We start from the raw sequence: 17,259 nt of genomic DNA on the forward strand, positions 1-17,259 counted from the left end.
AAAATGACATCCTAAAAAGTATTTTATTCTCTTCCTCTAGTAACTTGAAGACTGTTCCCAGAAAAGTTTTTTTTTCTTTTTTAAAATCTTTATTGTTGAAAGTATTACATTGTCCCCTTCCCCTCCCCCCATGGCCCCCTTCATCTTCCCTGTCTCCCCTTCCCCACCTTCACCATTCTATGGTCTGCGTCCATGGGTTACACATATATGCATACAAGGTCTTTGATTGATTACCTCCCACCACCCGCCCTCCCCACCTTCCCTCTGAGATTCTGCACTCTGTTCCAAGCTTCCATGTTCATCAGTTAATTTTGTTACTTAGATTCCACATATGAGTGAGATCACCAGAAGACATTAGTTTCTGATCATATTTTCAAAAATAATTTTTAAACTAAAAAAAAAATACCAAGAACTATCTGTCAAAATTGCGCACCATCCAGCTCCAGGCCCTTCAAAACAAGATTGATAGAACCAGCCCCTGGAATCCTAGATCATATCCTAATAGGAAGTAATTATCATCTGGAAGGGTCCTGGTCAAAACACTGCCTGATAGTTAAGAGGTAAGGAGTTCTCCATCGCTGGAAGTGTTCTAAGACAGCCAGGATGACCACTTGGTAAGGATCCTTCAGCAGTCAGGTCTAAGATGAGGGGACCTTTTTAAGTGATAAGGAACACATGCGCTTGCCCTAGTGGTTTGGCTCAGTGGACACAGCCCGGAATACCGGTTTGATCCTCAGTAGAGGGTGTGCCGGAAGCAACTGATTCTCTCATCATTGATGTTTCTATCTCTCCTTCTTCTTTTCTCTCTGAAATAAAAAAAAAGTATATATATTTTAAAAAGAACACATACTTATTGTAAGACATTCAAACAGTTCAACAGATTAAAAGTGGGAACTTAGTAAGCCCCAGTTTCTTGGGTAAGAACTCTCTCAGAACTTTGGTAAGCATTTATAAGAATATTTAAAATATTTGTTACTTTCTCACAAATAAGATCATACAATATATACAATATATATATATATTGTATATATTGTATGAGATATATATATATATATATATATATATATATATATACACACATACATATACATACACACATAATAGAGGCAGCCATTTCTGTTGGGACTTATGTGTCTTCTATAATTGAAACTTTGTAGCCTTAAGCAGAGGCCTGGGCAGGCCAGGGTGTGCAGAAAGCTTGGCTTGGCAACCCTAGCCTCCTGTTTTTTCCAGTTCTGTGGCTGCCGCCATTTCTGTTTGGGTTTATGTATCTTCTATCATTGAAACTTTGTAGCCTTGAGTGGAGGCCTTGGCCGGCAAGGGCAGGCGGAAAGCTTGGCTTCCTCCATTGCCGGGAAAACCCAAGCCTCCCTCCTGCTTTCTGTGGCCATAGCCATCTTGGTTGGGTTTATTTGCATGACAGCAAAGGGCATTTGCTCCAGAAAGTGTCCCATTTAACAGTGCCCTCTGCTTTTTTCAGATGTTCTGAGGACAAAGGTAATGGTGCAGCCTCACAGTGCAAAGCCTGCCCTCTCCTTGGCCATCCTAAGTCCCTCTTCCTGTCTGTTTCTTATAGAGATAAACAAACAAACAAACAAACAACAACAAAACCAGATCTGCTTCCAGCACCATTACTGAAGATTTCTTGTAAATCTCACACAGTGAAATTATTTATCTGCCTGCCCAAGTATTGGCAATGAGTATGAAATTTGTAAATCCCTCAATGGCAGAAAATATTCCATCAAAGTGAAACCTGTCAAGGAGACACCATATATTTCCAAATAATTTTTAAAAGATGGTTCCTCAAGTACATTTGTTTGTGGTACTGTTAGGGGTAGAAATAGAATATTGGAGACCAACTATAATTATAATATTATTCATGCTCTGTTAACCATGATTCCGTTCTGATTAGAGAAAGCACATTCTAGCCTGGCTGAGAGTTGTATGCCCTGGGACATGGGACCTAACACTGAAATGCAGTCCATCCTCCTGTCTGAGAACTGCCTATCATTGTGGAAGGATTCACAGCCTGGTGGATGAAACAACCTAGTGGAGGCATCTGCTCTTTACAACCCCAGCCCCGTTTCCTGTAATCTGGTCCCTGGGCGCCTGGAGGCACCTGCCTCTGTGAGCCCCTCTAGCCCGCATGACTTGTAACCTGTAATGATTATTCCATGCCCGCTTTCCATACCTGTAATTCCTACTTTCCCACGTAATCTTTGTCCTTCTACCCAATATAAGCAGCTGGTTTATGGGGAGAGGAGAGCAGAATTCTGTGGATGACCTCCTGCTCTCCCCTACTGCCAGTATTATTGGAGTAAATGCTCATATATGATTCAACCCCATCTCTGCTTAATTGGTTCAAGTAATATCAGTCAGCCCAGACCCTTTGATTGTCCAGTTACAGTGCTAATAGTAGCAAACACTTATTATCTATCTATCTATCTATCTATCTATCTATCTATCTATCTATCTAAGCCTAAGCAATGGGAATGCCAGAACGACCAGAACAACCAGAATGACTGGTCACTATGACATGCACTGACCACCAGGGAGCAGACGCTCAATGCAGGAGCTGCCCCCTCGTGGTCAGTGCACTCCCACGGCCATCCTCCCATGGCTGTCCAACCCCCCTGGCCCTTTCCCCTGTCTGACAGGCCCCAGCCAGCAGCCAAAAGGCCCCCACTGGCCCTGATCGCCAGCCAGGCCTAAGAGCCTCACCCATGTACAAATTTCATGCACTGGGACTGTAGTATAAAGATAAGAAAACTAAGACAGCCAGAGGTTGAATAACTTGCTGCTGTTATTATTACTTAAGCTCAGGCAATGGGACATGTCTGTGCTCCTTGCCACTGCACCATATCAGTATGCCTTCTTCATGGCATCAGTGAACACCAGTCTCTGTGAACACAGAGCAAAGCTCCGTGGAAGTCAGGAGCAAATGTGCTGCCCTCATGCCAGCCATCAGCATGTTCTGCATTTACACCTTTGCCTTATCAACCTGAACACCAGCATCCTGATGTAGCCTTTGGTCCCCTAGCCACCAGATGTCGCTTTGACTCCAGTGGAAAGCTCTTTGTTGAAGCAAAGCAGCTGTGGCTTCCACCAAAATCTTGCCAAGTTTGAACTCCATTCAACTTAATAAGTATTTATTTTAAAGGCTTAACTTTAAAAAAAGAGAGAAAGAAAAAAATAAATAAACGAATGAATGAATAAGAAAAGGGGGGGAAAAAGAAAAGCTTAACTTTATACTGGGTGCTGTGAAGCACTTTATAAAAAGTATAAGTGATGTTTCTGACTATTAAGTACCTAAGGAGAATAGACACAAACAAGCTGAAACACTGTGCAAGTCACTGCAAAAATGATTGCAAGGAACAGGGTAGAAATGACCACTATAGGCCAGATTAGAGGGTAAAGGCTGGATTGAAACTTAAAACTGTGAATAAAATGAGTTTCGGTCTGTGGGGAAGGGAATGGCAGGGCATTCCAGAAAAGAATGTAAACAAAACCACAAAATAACAATAACAGCAAGGCAAGTTCAAGGCACACACATGAGGATGAAACCCCGTCAAAAGGCTGGTTTTCAAACCGCTGCCTTCTCCCTCTGATAATCCAGCCAGTTGTCTCCCTCTCTTTCAGATAATCCCTCCTCGTCTAGTTAGGCAAGTCTAACTGACGTCCCTTGAATAGCCATACTTTTATGTTACCTGCCACGTCCCAGACTTAAAAGTCTGCAAGCCTAGGAAAAAGCAGTGACATTGTGCACATGGGAAACCTAGAGATGGGATGGTTTCAGGGAAAGGCAGGAGGAAGTAATTTTGGGGGGAAGTGAAGTCTGAGAGGCCAATGGAATTTTCAAATGGATGGTCCTATGCACGTTTATTCAACAAGTATCAGATGCCTTGCTGTGTGTTAGGCACTATGACAAGCACAGTAGAAACATCAAAAGAATATAGTTTATCATCTAGCAGAAAGAATAGATATTAAAGCTGAAACCGGTTTGGCTCAGTGGATAGAATGTCAGCCTGCGGACTGAAGGGTCCTGGGTTCAATTCCGGTCAAGAGCATGTGCCTTGGTTGCAGGTACATCCCCAATGGGGTGTGTACAAGAGGCAGCTGATCGATGATTCTCTCTCATCGATGTTTCTAACTATCTTTCCTTCTCTCTTCCTCTCTGTAAAAAAATAAATAAAATATATTTTAAAAAAATAATAGATATTAAATATGTACTGTTAAATATGAAATTAGAATTTAGCACATTTTGGATGAGAAGATTTAAATAAATAGGTTTGACAATGATCGTAATTGAAATGCACGGTGCAAGGTGCTATGATGTAGCAAAAGATGAATAAGATACCGCCCATAAACAACAAAATGAAAAAGAAAAAGAAAAAGGAAAAAAGACACTGCCCAATGAGGAGCTTACAATTCAGCTGGAGACATGAGACTGGTTCACACATTCAGCCAATAGGCAACATAGTATGAGTGACATAATGTCATTGTCATGTCCAGTAAGGATGGAGTGGGGGCACTGGTGTGATTTGGGACTAACCCACTGCTATCCTACAGTCCTCTGCTAGAGTCTTAACTACCTTCCACCGCCCCCTCCCCACCTCATTCCCTCCTGGACCAAAGTCCTGGTGGATGCACAGATTGGCCAAATCCAGGAGACATGCTGTGGGTGCAAAGAAAGCTGTAAAAACCAATATCTGGACATTTTAAATGCTACACTGGAAGGTTGTTCTAGCTCCCATAGATTCATAAGATGGAGATTCCTAAATCCTAGGAAGGGGGTTTAGAGCTTGGAGGTAAAAAAGAATGGCAAACATCTACCACAGAGAATATTTTAATTGCCAGGACCACTAGAAACATCATATGATAAGATCCCAATTGCTCAGTTTTTGTTTAAAAATGTATCAAAAAGCCGGAGATGACTGCGAATGACATCATCAGAGAACTATGAACTACTTAAAGAATGCACAAAAGATAGGTGCAAAGAGCATCACAAAGAAGAAACTCAGGTCATAGACTTACAGAGTTGAAAGGTTTCAGAGGATATCCGAACCCCCCTTCCAACAACTGCAGGAACCACCTCTACAACCAGATGAGGGAAGGAATAGGCTGGGGTCAGCACAGTTTGTAGAGTGACAACACAAACACCATCTGTACCTATGGAGGAGAATCTCACCTCTCCCATTTTTCCATTTATACAAAAATAGATTTTAGCATTTTGGGGGTAAGAAGTAAGATTTTTAAATTTCATTTATTAACTAGAGGCCCGGTGCACAAATTTGTGCACAAATGGGGTCCCCCAGCCTGGCCAGTGGGAGGTTGGCTAACCACAGGAGGTTGGTTGTGGGAGCACATTGACCATCAACAGGCAGCTTCTGCATTGAGCGTCTGCCACTTAATGGTCAGTAAGCATCATAGTGACTGGTTGACCAGTCGTTCAGTTGCTTAGGCTTTTATATATATAAAGATTAAATTTTATTGGGATGACACTGGTTAATAAGATTATATAGGTTTCAAGTGTACATTTCTATGATTTATGATCTGTACAGTACAGAGAAATAAGATTTAAATATCTAGATTTGACAACCAGGTATACAATCGTATTTTAAGCCAATTGACAAGCACTGTGCAGGGTGCTATAAAGAAACAAAGATGAATAAGACACCATCCAACAAGGAACTTATAATCCACTGCAGAGATGAGGCCAACTCACACATGCAACTACTTTGGTTCTCCTTTTTTCTTCTCTACTTAGATGAGTTATCAACTTCAGTATTGGCCCATTACAGGTATCTCTCCAACTTGTCTCTCTCCACTTCATTCTTGTGCCTGAATTCCTCAAACTGCATCCCAGATGACCTTCCAGTCTTCCACCTCTTTTTGCAAATTGTCCCCCACATTAGTTTTAAGATTAATTTTCTTAAAACTGTTTTCACCAAGTTATTCTTTTTTTGTGTTTTTATTTATTTTAGAGATAGGAAGGGGAAGGGAGAGAGAAACATCAAACAGTTGCCTCTCACACATGCCCCAACTGGGGACAGAACCTGCAGCCTGGGCATATGCCTAGATTGGAAATGGAACCTGAGATCTCTAGGTGCATGGGAATGACACTCAATCAACTGAGCCACACCAGCCAAAGCTCACCAAGTTATTCACTTGCTCAGAAAATCATAACAACTCCCAACTTGCCCCTGCACACTATAACAAACCTGAACTCATCTGCAGACACAAGCTGTATTGGACTCAATAACTCATAGGGTCTTTACATTCATTACTCGCTAACAATGAAGAAATCAAAAAAAAAGAAAAGAAAAGAAAAAATACAGTCCAATGTTTTCTAATTGGTTAAAACTACTTGAACTCTATGGTTCTACATGAGCAAAATCCATATTTCTAACAATTATCTCAAGAACCGTATTGTTTCGGTAGGAATACCTCATTGAGACAAGGAATTCTAGGCAATGTCAGTTTTCCCAGGAATGCAGGAGTTTCCATCTCTAGAGCTTTCAAACTTTCACAGGCTGTCTCGCTGTTCGCTTTTACATCCTTACCTAACTTCTCATTACTCCCTTATATACAACCTTCTCCTTTCCCCCATGAGAGAGGTTACATCTTTTTTTATTTGTTTTGCTTTCTGCCCTTCTTACACACTTCCATTCCATCTTTTTGGAATGATTTACTCTTTCTAAATCTATTAACTCGCTTTATTTATATTATTCTTGACCTAAAAAACAATACCAAAATAGTTCAGCCAATGTCTATGCCAGTGGTCGGCAAACGCATTAGTCAACAGAGCCAAATATCAACAATACAACGATTTAAATTTCTTTTGAGAGCCAAATTTTTAAAACTTAAACTTCTCTAATGCCACTTCTTCAAAATAGACTCACCCAGGCCGTGGTATTTTGTGGAAGAGCCACACTCACGAGCCGCAGTCTATGCCATTGGCAAGCCTAAGGTATGAGCAGAGGAGAAAGGGAAATGAAAAAAAAAAAAAAAAAAAAGAAAGAAAAAGTAGTAGAAGAATTTGGGAAAGATAAGTAATGATAATTGCTGTTGTTATCAAGTGTTTAGGTTATGCCAGATACTTTCAATACATCCTCAGAACAACTTGCAATTTCTTAGCTTCGTGTTTAAAATGAGGAAACGGGGAGTTAAATTACCTGAGGCTGGTAAGAGTCAGAGACAAGATTGCATCCCAGGATGAATTATGCCCATCCTCTTGCAACTAAAGAATATTATCTCCTTAACAGAGATTAAAAAAAGAAGCACTTAGTGGAGAAAGACAAGTCCTAATTAACAATTGCTTCAAGTGCTACTAAAAAATAATAGCACCACTAGTCACCAAAAATTATTTAGAGACATCCATTAAGCTTTTAGCATGACAAAACTTAAAATTTTTCTCTTATATGCAAACCCCTTTATCTCATGAATACACATACTGCATGGTCAATTAATATTTGATAAAGATAGTCTATTCAATAAATGGTGTTGAAAAAATTGGACAGAGCCCTAGCCAGAGTATTGCTCAGTGGATAGAGCATCAGCCTGGGGATTCAAGGGTGCCAGGTTCAATTCCAGTCAAGGGCATGTACCTTGGTTGTGGGCACATCCTCAGTAAGGAGGTGTGCAGGAGACAGCTGATCAATGTTTCTTTCTCATTGATGTTTCTAACTCTCTATCCCTCTCCCTTCCTCTCTGTAAAAAAGCAATAAAATATATATTTTTTTAAATTCGACAGAAATTTACAGAAAAAAAAAAAAAGAAGAAGAAGAAGAAGAAATAGCACGGCCTGCATGGTTCAGTGGTTGGGTGTCAACCTATGAACCAGGTCACAGTTTGATTCCTGGTAAGGGTATATGCCCAGGCTGTGGGCTCCATCCCCACTGGGGGATGTGCAGGAGGCAGCCGATCAATGAGTCTCTATCATTATTGATTTTTTTTAGCTCTCTCACTCTCCCTTCCTTTCTTAAATCAATAGAAATACATTTTAAAAGCTAAACAAATCTTACACTATATACTTCTTACACTGTACACAAGAATATGGATTAAGGCCCTAATCGATTTAGACCAGTGGATAAAGCATTGGCCTTCGGACTGAAAGGTCCCAGGTTTGGTTCCGGTCAAGGGCATGTACCTTGGTTGTGGGCACATCCCACACTAGGAGATGTGCAGGAGGCAGCTGAATCAGTGTCTCTCTCATCGATGTTTCTAACTCTTTATCCCTCTCCCTTCCTCTCTGCAAAAAATCAATAAAATATATGTTTTTAAAAAGAATATGGATTAAAGACTTAAATGTTAGCCTTGAAACCATGAAAATCCAAGAAAAAAACAGGCAATAAAATTTCAAATATTTCTCATCGCAATATTTTTTTCTGATATATCACCTAGGGCAAGGAAAACCAAAAGAAATAAACAAATGAGACTATATCAAACTAAAAAGTTTTTGCACAGCAAAGGAAACCATCAACAAAATAAAAAGACAATCCACTAAATGGTAGAACATGAACGCCAATAATATATCTGATAAAGGGTTGATATCCAAAATTTATAAATAATTTATAAAACTCAACACCAAACAAACAAACCAATTAAAAACTGGGCAAAAGATCTGGATAGACAATTCTCCAAAGAGGATATAGAGATGACCAATAGACATATGAAAAGATGCTCCCTGCCGAAACCGGTTTGGCTCAGTGGATAGAGTGTAGGCCTGTGGACTGAAGGGTCCCAGGTTCGATTCCGGTCAAGGGCATGTACCTTGGTTGTGGGCACATCCCCAGTGGGGGGATGTGCGAGTGCAGGAGGCGGATGTATCTCTCTCATCAATGTTTCTAACTCTCTATCCCTCTCCCTTCATCTCTGTGAAATTAATAAAATATATTTTTTTAAAAGAAAGAAAGAAAAAATACTCCCTGTCACTAATCATCAGAGAAATTCAAATTAAAACCAGAATGAGATATCACCTCATACCCGTCAGAATCAAACAATCAACAACAAGTGTTGGCGAGGATGTGGAGAAAAGGGAATCCTTCTGCACTGTTGGTGGGAATGCAGACTGGTGCAGCCACTGTGGAAAACAATATGGAGTTACCTCAAAAAATTAAAAATGGAACTACTTTATGACCCAGTGATTCCACTTCTGAGAATATACAGGGTATCCCCCAAAATGTATACACACTTTAACAGCTAATGGCTCAATTTTGAAAATAAAAATATATTTTATTTTTTTATATGTTTTATTGATTTTTTTACAGAGAGGAAGGGAGAGAGATAGAGAGCCAGAAAAGTCGATGAGAGAGAAACATTGACCAGCCGTCTCATGCACACCCCCCACCGGGATGTGCCCGCAACCAACATGCCCTTGACCAGAATCAAACCCGGGACCTTTCAGTCCACAGACCGATGCTCTACCACTGAGCCAACCGGTTTCAGCTGAAAATAAAAATATATTTTAATAAACACTTCACAGTTATTCAAATTGTGTGTGTGCATTTTTGGGACACCCTAAATGAAGAAACCAGAAACATTAATTTGAAAGAATATATGCACCACTATGTTATTTATAATAGTCAAGTGCCCATCAATAGATGAGTGGATTAAAAAGCTGCGTACATTTACCTAATAGAATACTACTCTCCCATAAAAAATAAGGAAATCTTACCCTTTAAGACAACATGGATGGACCTGGAGAACATTATGTTCAGTGAAATAAGCCAGTCAGAGAAAGACAAGTACCATATAATTTCACTTTTATGTGGAATCTAATGAACAAAATAGAAACAGACTATTAAATAGAAAACAGACTAACAGCTGTCAGAGAGGGATGGAGGGGAGTGGGGGACAGGGTGAAAAAGGTGAAGGGATTAAGAAAAAAAAATCAAAAATACCAACTCATAGTCACAGACAGACAAACATATGGTTGTTACCAGAGGAAAGGGGGATGGGTAGAAGCGGGTATAGGGGGATAAATGCTGATGGAGAGAGACTTGATTTGGAGGGGTAACTATAGAATACAGTATACAGGCGATGTATTACAAAATTGTGCACCTGAAACCTATATGATTTTATTAACCAATGTCACCCCAGTAAATTCAATTTTAAATTTTTTTTAAAGTGTTAGATCTAGCAGGTTCTCAGTATATATCTATTTTGAGCTCTATACTTCTTCCTCATATCTGCCCCCACCACCCTTTGCCTTCCAGCCTTTCTCCTCATTCATCCTGCCCTACATCCAATTCCTACCCTGCTCCTTCTCCATTGCCCGCACCCCTCCATCGGGACTCCCTCATTTCCCCCAAATTCCAATGATCCTCGCACCCCTTTTCCCGCCTTTTTCCCCCCCTCCAAGGTGACAAAGCTCGAGGACCTCATTGTCTTTCTCCCCCATCCTCGAAGCAGCCCACAGGACAGCCTTGTTACCATGACAACATAGCTGCTCGAAGCTGAAGGCGAAGGACCTGGTTGCCATGGCTTCCGCTTCTCCTCCTCCATCCATCCTCCGCCCGCGCGCGCTTGCCTCGCAGCTACGGCGCCTGCGCGACGCTCAGCGCGAAGGGGCGGGGCGGGGCCGGGCTTCCGCGGGAGGGGGAGGAAGCAGAGAAAGGATAAGACAGGGAGTGGAGCTGGCACCTACGGCGGCCGGAGAGGGACAAGCCAAGTCGGAGGCTGCAGGATGGTAGGTTGTGCGTAGAGGGAGGGGAGGGGAGGGGGACCGAGGGGCAGCGGGCTGTGCCTGCGGGGGGTCCGTGGGGGCCGCCCTCTGTGAGGGCCACTCTGTCTTCCTCGGTCCTCAGAGGACCTCCACGTCCTGGGCGGGTGGGCCAGCCGGCCTCGGGGGGGAAGAGCAGCTGGACATGGCTTTAGGACGGTAGAAGGGGCGGGGAGAGGGCGCGATAGTGGGGCGAGAGAGGGCTGATGGAGGGGGCCGCGGGACTGTCCCGAGCCAGGGGGATCGCGCGGGTTGCGCGCGATCCGAGGGGTCCCACCACTGCCGCAGGGAAGTCGCCGAGGAATAGGCGCGAGGGCTTGCGGGCGGGGGCGGCAGCGGGGCACGGGTCACACTGCGTGCGGGTGCAGCCCGGCGAGGAGGGCGGCCCGCGGGTCGGAGCTGTGTGGGAGGGGACAGTTTCCGGGTCCCCGGAGAGGACGTCCTGCCTCGGCGGACCACCGGCTCGCCTAGAGGCTGAGTGCGGGGAGTAAGGCAGGTGGGCTCGAGGTCTTGCCCTGGAGGACCCTGGCCTTGGAACCCGGCTCCGCAGCTCTTGGCTCTCCGCCCCCCGACCCCGATCTCCTTCCGGAACCCTGGCCTTCCGTCTTCCTGCCCCCCCCCTCCTCCACCCCGTCCTAGACGTGCACGGCTCCCTGGCGCTCCTCCGTTGTCTTCCCACCTCGCTAACGGCGCTTCCCCTTCCACACACACACACACACACACACACACACACACACACACACACACAAACCCTTTGTGATCCTCAGCTTTCTGAACAGTATTCAACGAGAACTGCTCCACACATCCAGGGATTCCAGCCCTGGGAATGTCCGTGGAGAGGAGAGAACTCCAGGCTGTGGACTGACCCCTGGAACCTGGAAGCTGGGGCACCCCCGGGTGTGCACCTGGAGGGCTCTGCACTCCTCCCCACTCTACCCAGCTTGAGCCCTGTTCCACACATCCCCTGGAGAGCCACCTGGATGGCAGTGTTCTAACTAAAAAATGGAAAGAGAAATTGGTCATCTGATAACTGGGAAGGAGTGGCATGTAACAGGGAGGTATCATGAAAGGGAGAAGTGAGGAGTCCTGGCCCGATGGCTCAGTGGGTTGGAGTGTTGTTCCCAATACACCAAAAGGTTGCCAGTTCTACTCCACTCCAGGTCAGGGCACATATGGGAGGCAACCGGTCAATATTTCTCTCTCACATCGATATTTCTCTCTCAAACCATTTATATACACACACACACACACACACACACACACACACACACCATTTATATACACACACACGCACACACACACACACACACACACAGTATATATATTCCTCATCCTAGGATATATATATATATATATTATATATATATATCCTAGGATGAGGATTGTAAAGAGAGAGAGGGGCGTAGGGGAAAGAGAGGAATATCAGTAGCCAGATGCCTGAATGGCTGAAGAGAGAGGAGGCTGGAATTTGGAGGGGGAGGAGTCTCAATACCATGTGCTAACATGAAGGATACCCCTGGGCAGAGGACTGGCACGGGATGGGAAAGCAGTGTTAGGGACATCTTTAAGGGTGAATGCTAGGATGGGGTGGAGAATTGAGGTAGCTTCTCCAGGGACAGAATACCTGATTTCAGTCAGTATGGTGGTGAACAGGAGCATGGAAGAAAGCAGACAGAGGCTCTGACATCAGCTGTGGGCTGATTGTCACTGTGCTAGGTATTGTATCAATACTTACCTTTAGGAAATGGTTTGGAAACAGGGGGTCAGAGAAAAATAATAGTTATACCTGATGTGTTAGTGTTTACCTTGTGCCAGACACTGTTGCATATATCAACTCATTTAATCCCTCCTAATAACTTTGTAAGTAAGTACTTTTATTATCTATTTTACAGACCAGGAAACATAAAGTAATTGCCCAAAGCAACTTACTCAACTAGTAAAGCAGGGATTTGAATCCAAATGGCAGACAGACTCAGAAACTCTGACACCCTCCAGAAGGAAAGGCACTAGCTGGTGGGAATGCCCAGAGTTGAGAGCAAGGGCTGATTATTTGAAGAAAATAGAAGCTGTGAGTGGAGAAGAGTTAGATGAGTTTGGGGCAGTATGTTTATGAAGGAAAGAAACTCAGAGAACCAAATCTCTGACCCTCAGCTCTGCCTCTCATTTCCCCATCCCTACCCCCTGTTTTTCCCCCAGATGCGATTCATGCTGCTGTTCAGCCGGCAGGGAAAGCTGAGACTACAAAAATGGTACCTGGCCACATCAGACAAGGAGAGAAAGAAGATGGTTCGGGAGCTCATGCAGGTTGTTCTGGCTCGCAAGCCCAAAATGTGCAGTTTCCTGGAGTGGAGAGACCTCAAAGTTGTCTATAAGAGGTGACTCCCTACCTGCTTTCAGACTTGCCTGGATCCTGCTTGATGGGGGCTTGGCAGTGGGTTTAAATAGCTGAGTAATATGCAGTCCCTAGGATGGGGAGAACTGGGGCTAAGGACACCTCGAGGGCAGTGCTGAAATCCAGCTTTCTTTCCTTCCTACATTCACCTTAAAGAAATTCTTGTTCCCCAACTAACTGGTTTGGCTCAGTGGATAGAGCGTAGGTCTTCAGACTCAAGGGACACAGGTTCAATTCTGGTCAAGGGCACGTCCCCGGTGGGGGGCAGGGGGATGCAGGAGGCAGCTGATTGATGTTTCTCTCTCATCAATGTTTCTGACTCTCCCTCTCCCTTCCTCTCTGTGGAAAATCAATAAAATATTTTTGGGGGAAAAACAAAAAAAAAGAAGAACTTCTTGTTCCCCACTTAGTTTTGCTCTAGTCTCACACCTACTTCACACACATTCTTCTGTCCCAAGGGCCATATCTTGTACGTTACACATGTCCCTTGCTGTCTCAGTCATAAATAATAAATCCTGTGCCACTTTCCCAACACACACACACACACACACACACACCACCACCACCACCACCACCACCACCACCATTTCTAGTTCCTTCTCTGAGGAGGTGAAATTAGTTGGCTCAGGTTTTTGCTGAGTCAAACCGAGCAGGTCAGAGAGCAAGAGGAGGAAAGAGTTTGTTTGTTGCCTGTTAGTGAGAGGCACTAAACGGCTGAGCGAGTTACTATTTGTATATCCTGGAGCCACCCCAGCTTTGTCCCGAAGCCACACAGACCCTGGGCTTGGAATAAGGAGAAGTGAGAGTTTTGAGCCCAGAGTGTCTGGGTCCTGGGGCAGGACAATAGCCCTTTCAGCTGTCTCTCATGTGCCCCTCTCCTCAGATATGCCAGCCTCTACTTCTGCTGTGCCATCGAGGGCCAAGACAATGAGCTCATCACCTTGGAACTGATCCACCGATATGTGGAGCTCCTGGACAAATACTTTGGCAGCGTAAGTCACCCTCCCCTGTTTCCATACTCAGCAATCCCCTCTTCCCTCCCAACTCTGGGGTCCTTGGAATCTCTGCCCTGGAATAGTTGGGAGAGGTGAAGTTGGAGCAGTGAGAATGGTAAATAATCTCCCTCTTTAGCCATGCCCTTTAATCAGTCTGGGGGAGGAGGTAGAGACCAGAATCTGCCTCTTAATCAGTCCATCTAGAACTCAGCTCAGACTTCTCATAAAAGGACAAAAGTCATATTCAGATTTTATCAGCAGTTCCTGATCTTAACGACTCCTTCCCTGCCCCGAAGAATTTAGGGAAGAAGGCTAACCCAGTGCTGGTGAAAACAATGTCACAGATTCTGAGGGACAAGGCAACGGAAGCCACAGTCAAGGACAAAGAGGCAAGAGAAGGAGAAGGAAACTTGGTCCGAGCACTAAGGCCTAGGGGTCAGGAGGACATAGACCTGGGGCAGGAACTAAGGTTGGAGGGTAGTCATGAAGAAGAGGAGACATATTGAGAAACGAGGTGGTGCATGTGGGGTGGGAATGCACTTCATTACTCTGCCTTTTCACCCTCTTCTCAGGTGTGCGAGCTGGACATCATCTTCAATTTTGAGAAGGCTTACTTCATCTTGGATGAGTTCTTGATGGGGGGTGATGTCCAGGACACCTCCAAGAAGAGTGTGCTGAAGGCTATTGAGCAGGCTGACCTGCTGCAGGAGGTATGGGCCTGGGACAGTGAGGAGGAGGAGGAGGAGGAGGAAGAGTATCATGGTAGAAGGTGCCCTCCCTCCCCTGAACACCCTGCCTGCCTGCCACATCTGCCCCTTCCCACCACCGCCAAAGGGCCCCCTCCCTGTGGGGTCTGGCCCCCTCACCTGTTTGGGGTGGGAGGTGGTGGTGGCAGATAGCCACCTGTGTCAATTCTCTCCTTCTGGAAAGACCCAGGGTGTCTCACCGCAGGCAAATCTCCTTTGTCTCTTGCTTCTCTTGGCATATAAGGGTTGCTCAGAGAATTGGAGAAGAAACAAATGGTAGATAATGCTTTTCTTTTCTGGTGTCTGCCCCTTACCCCTTTATTTGCATGCACATACCCAAAATGAGCCTCTGATTTTCAGAAGCAAAAAGCTATAGGGACTTGGGGGTTGGTGAACAGGTCACCTAGCTGTTTTTCACCCTGCTATCTAGTGTCCGTGCCCTCAGCCCATTACTGCTTGCCCCCTCTCTGCTGTGCCACTGCTGAGGCTTGGTGCAGGAAGATGAGTCACCGGAATCTGCAGTGACAAACAAGCTGGCATGAGCTGGCTCTGAGGAGGGGGTGAGATAGGGGTGCAATAGGAGAAAGAGCAGAATTGAACTTGCCACATTACTGATACAGATTCCCTTACACACACACATACACACACATATACATATTAGCACACACATCCCCTGGCACATACACCCCTATTACTAGTGCTCTGCTCGGACCCCAATGACTCATCTCTCTGCAGTCTAGTTCACCTTACCTCAGAGACCTGATGCCAACCTCTTACTCGCCCACAACACTGAACAAATGGTCCTAACCATTTGCCACCCCCACAGCCCTCAGAAAGTGTTTCCTATCCTCAAGTCATAGCTTCACTCTTTCACCTCAGATACTAAGCTGGGCCCCCCTGCTCACCAACTTGGTCCCTGGTTCTGTGAGGTGCGCTGGGGACGGACTCAACCTGAACCCCCTCCTTGCCACAGTTGGCTCTGGGAGGTAGTCCTATGGGGGCCTGGGAAACTCCCCTGAAGGGTCCCCCACTGTGCTGCCTTGAACTCACATTGGCTTCTCTCTTTCTCTCCCCCCTTCCCCGTTCCTCTGTGTCCTTCCTCCATCCTTGTGATGCTGTTGTCCTGCCCACTCACCTCCCTCATTCCCTATCTGCCTTTCCTGCTGTCTCTGCGTCACCCTCTGTTTGTCTCTGCCTTAGGAGGATGAGTCGCCACGCAGCGTGTTGGAGGAGATGGGACTGGCATAGCCCCTGCCCAGGCCACATGGAGCCGTGGGGAGCTGGTGGAGAGGCAGGGCACAAGTGGCCCTTTTCTTGGTGGGACTCAGCTGTCCCTCCTCTGCTGTCTCACCTTCTTTTGGAGTGAGCTATAGGCTCAGGACCCTCAAACAGTCCCTTCCTCCACCCCCTACCTCCTGTGTCCCCTTTTCCTACTGAAGGTTTTTGGAGCTAGGAGGCAGGAAAATAGGACCACGACCCAAGATGGGGGTGCTATTTGGCTTTCATTCCCTGCCTTTGAAGAACTATTACTCCAAATTTCCTTCCCTCCCCTTATAACTGTAAATATATAAATATGTCAGGTTAAAGGGAAAAGGTTTTCAGGGCTCTTCTCGTCTCCCTGCCCCATATCCCACCTCCACCCCTCCCACCCCTGCAGGCAGCCAGGGCAGCTTCTCTGCCTGGGAAGGAGGCATCTGTGTAGAGACTAGGTCATCCTTTCCCCTCCCCTGCACCCTCCCTTCCTTCTTGGCTGCGTAGGGCCTCTGTCCAGTGCTTGGGGAGGAACAACATAGTTAATTTTTTTCTAACCTTGCCGCTTTGAGGGAGGGAGGGTTGGGGGAAGGGCAGGCTTCATAGGAGACTGGGCCCTATCTCGCTTGCCTTCACTCCATATTCGGGGTGAGGCAGAAACTAAGGGGTTGGTGGGGTGGGCAAGCATCTGACTTTATTTCCTTTCCTCTGAAATAAAAGAAAAGCATTTCTGGACTTCGCCTGCCTGAGGCTCTGTGAAAAGATAGGGCTGCTGGGATCAATTAGGAAGGGAAGGGAACACTGCACTTGACTCTTCCCCAGAAAAGGGGTTGCCAGATTAGAGCCAGAAATAAAATAAAAGATACACAGTTCAATTTGTATGATAATGAATAATTTTTGTTGTTGTTAATCCTCACCAGAGAATATCTTTCCATTGAAAGAATCATTGATGTGTCTCACATTGATTGGTTGCCTCCCCAACTCAGGATTGAACCTGAGACCTTTGGCGCACAACTGATGGTCCAACCCCTGAGTAACACAGGCCAGGACAACGAATAATTTTTAAGGTTAAGTGTATCCCATGCAAATGTATCCATTGCTTATCTAAAATGCATATGTAACCGAGTATCCTGTATTTTATCTGACAACCCC

General features: G+C 45.2%; 1 protein-coding gene and 1 long non-coding RNA gene across 3 annotated transcripts; one reads left to right on the top strand and one right to left on the bottom strand.

The window, feature by feature from the left end:
• Nucleotides 1-1,412: 1,412 nt before the first annotated feature.
• Nucleotides 1,413-10,554, bottom strand: LOC123651150. The gene is made up of 3 exons (XR_006739651.1): nt 10,435-10,554; nt 5,035-5,094; nt 1,413-3,166 (listed from the first exon to the last, which is right to left on the bottom strand). It is a non-coding gene; the product is annotated as an uncharacterized LOC123651150 (long non-coding RNA).
• A 9-nt stretch (nt 10,555-10,563) lies between these two features.
• AP1S1 (adaptor related protein complex 1 subunit sigma 1) lies at nt 10,564-16,963 on the top strand. Of its 2 annotated transcripts, XM_036410318.2 has the most exons (6): nt 10,673-10,690; nt 12,690-12,791; nt 12,920-13,098; nt 13,999-14,107; nt 14,683-14,820; nt 16,057-16,963. In XM_036410318.2, the coding sequence occupies exons 1-6, from the start codon at nt 10,688-10,690 to the stop codon at nt 16,102-16,104; spliced, it is 579 nt and encodes a 192-aa protein (XP_036266211.1). In that variant the 5' UTR covers nt 10,673-10,687; the 3' UTR covers nt 16,105-16,963. The 2 variants fall into 2 exon arrangements, with proteins under 2 accessions (XP_036266212.1, XP_036266211.1); XM_036410319.2 differs by lacking the exon at nt 12,690-12,791 and having other exon boundaries at nt 10,564-10,690.
• Nucleotides 16,964-17,259: the final 296 nt, after the last annotated feature.

This window comes from Pipistrellus kuhlii, unplaced genomic scaffold, assembly GCF_014108245.1.
Source record: "Pipistrellus kuhlii isolate mPipKuh1 unplaced genomic scaffold, mPipKuh1.p scaffold_m20_p_4, whole genome shotgun sequence".
In the NCBI taxonomy this organism is placed as follows: domain Eukaryota; kingdom Metazoa; phylum Chordata; class Mammalia; order Chiroptera; family Vespertilionidae; genus Pipistrellus; species Pipistrellus kuhlii.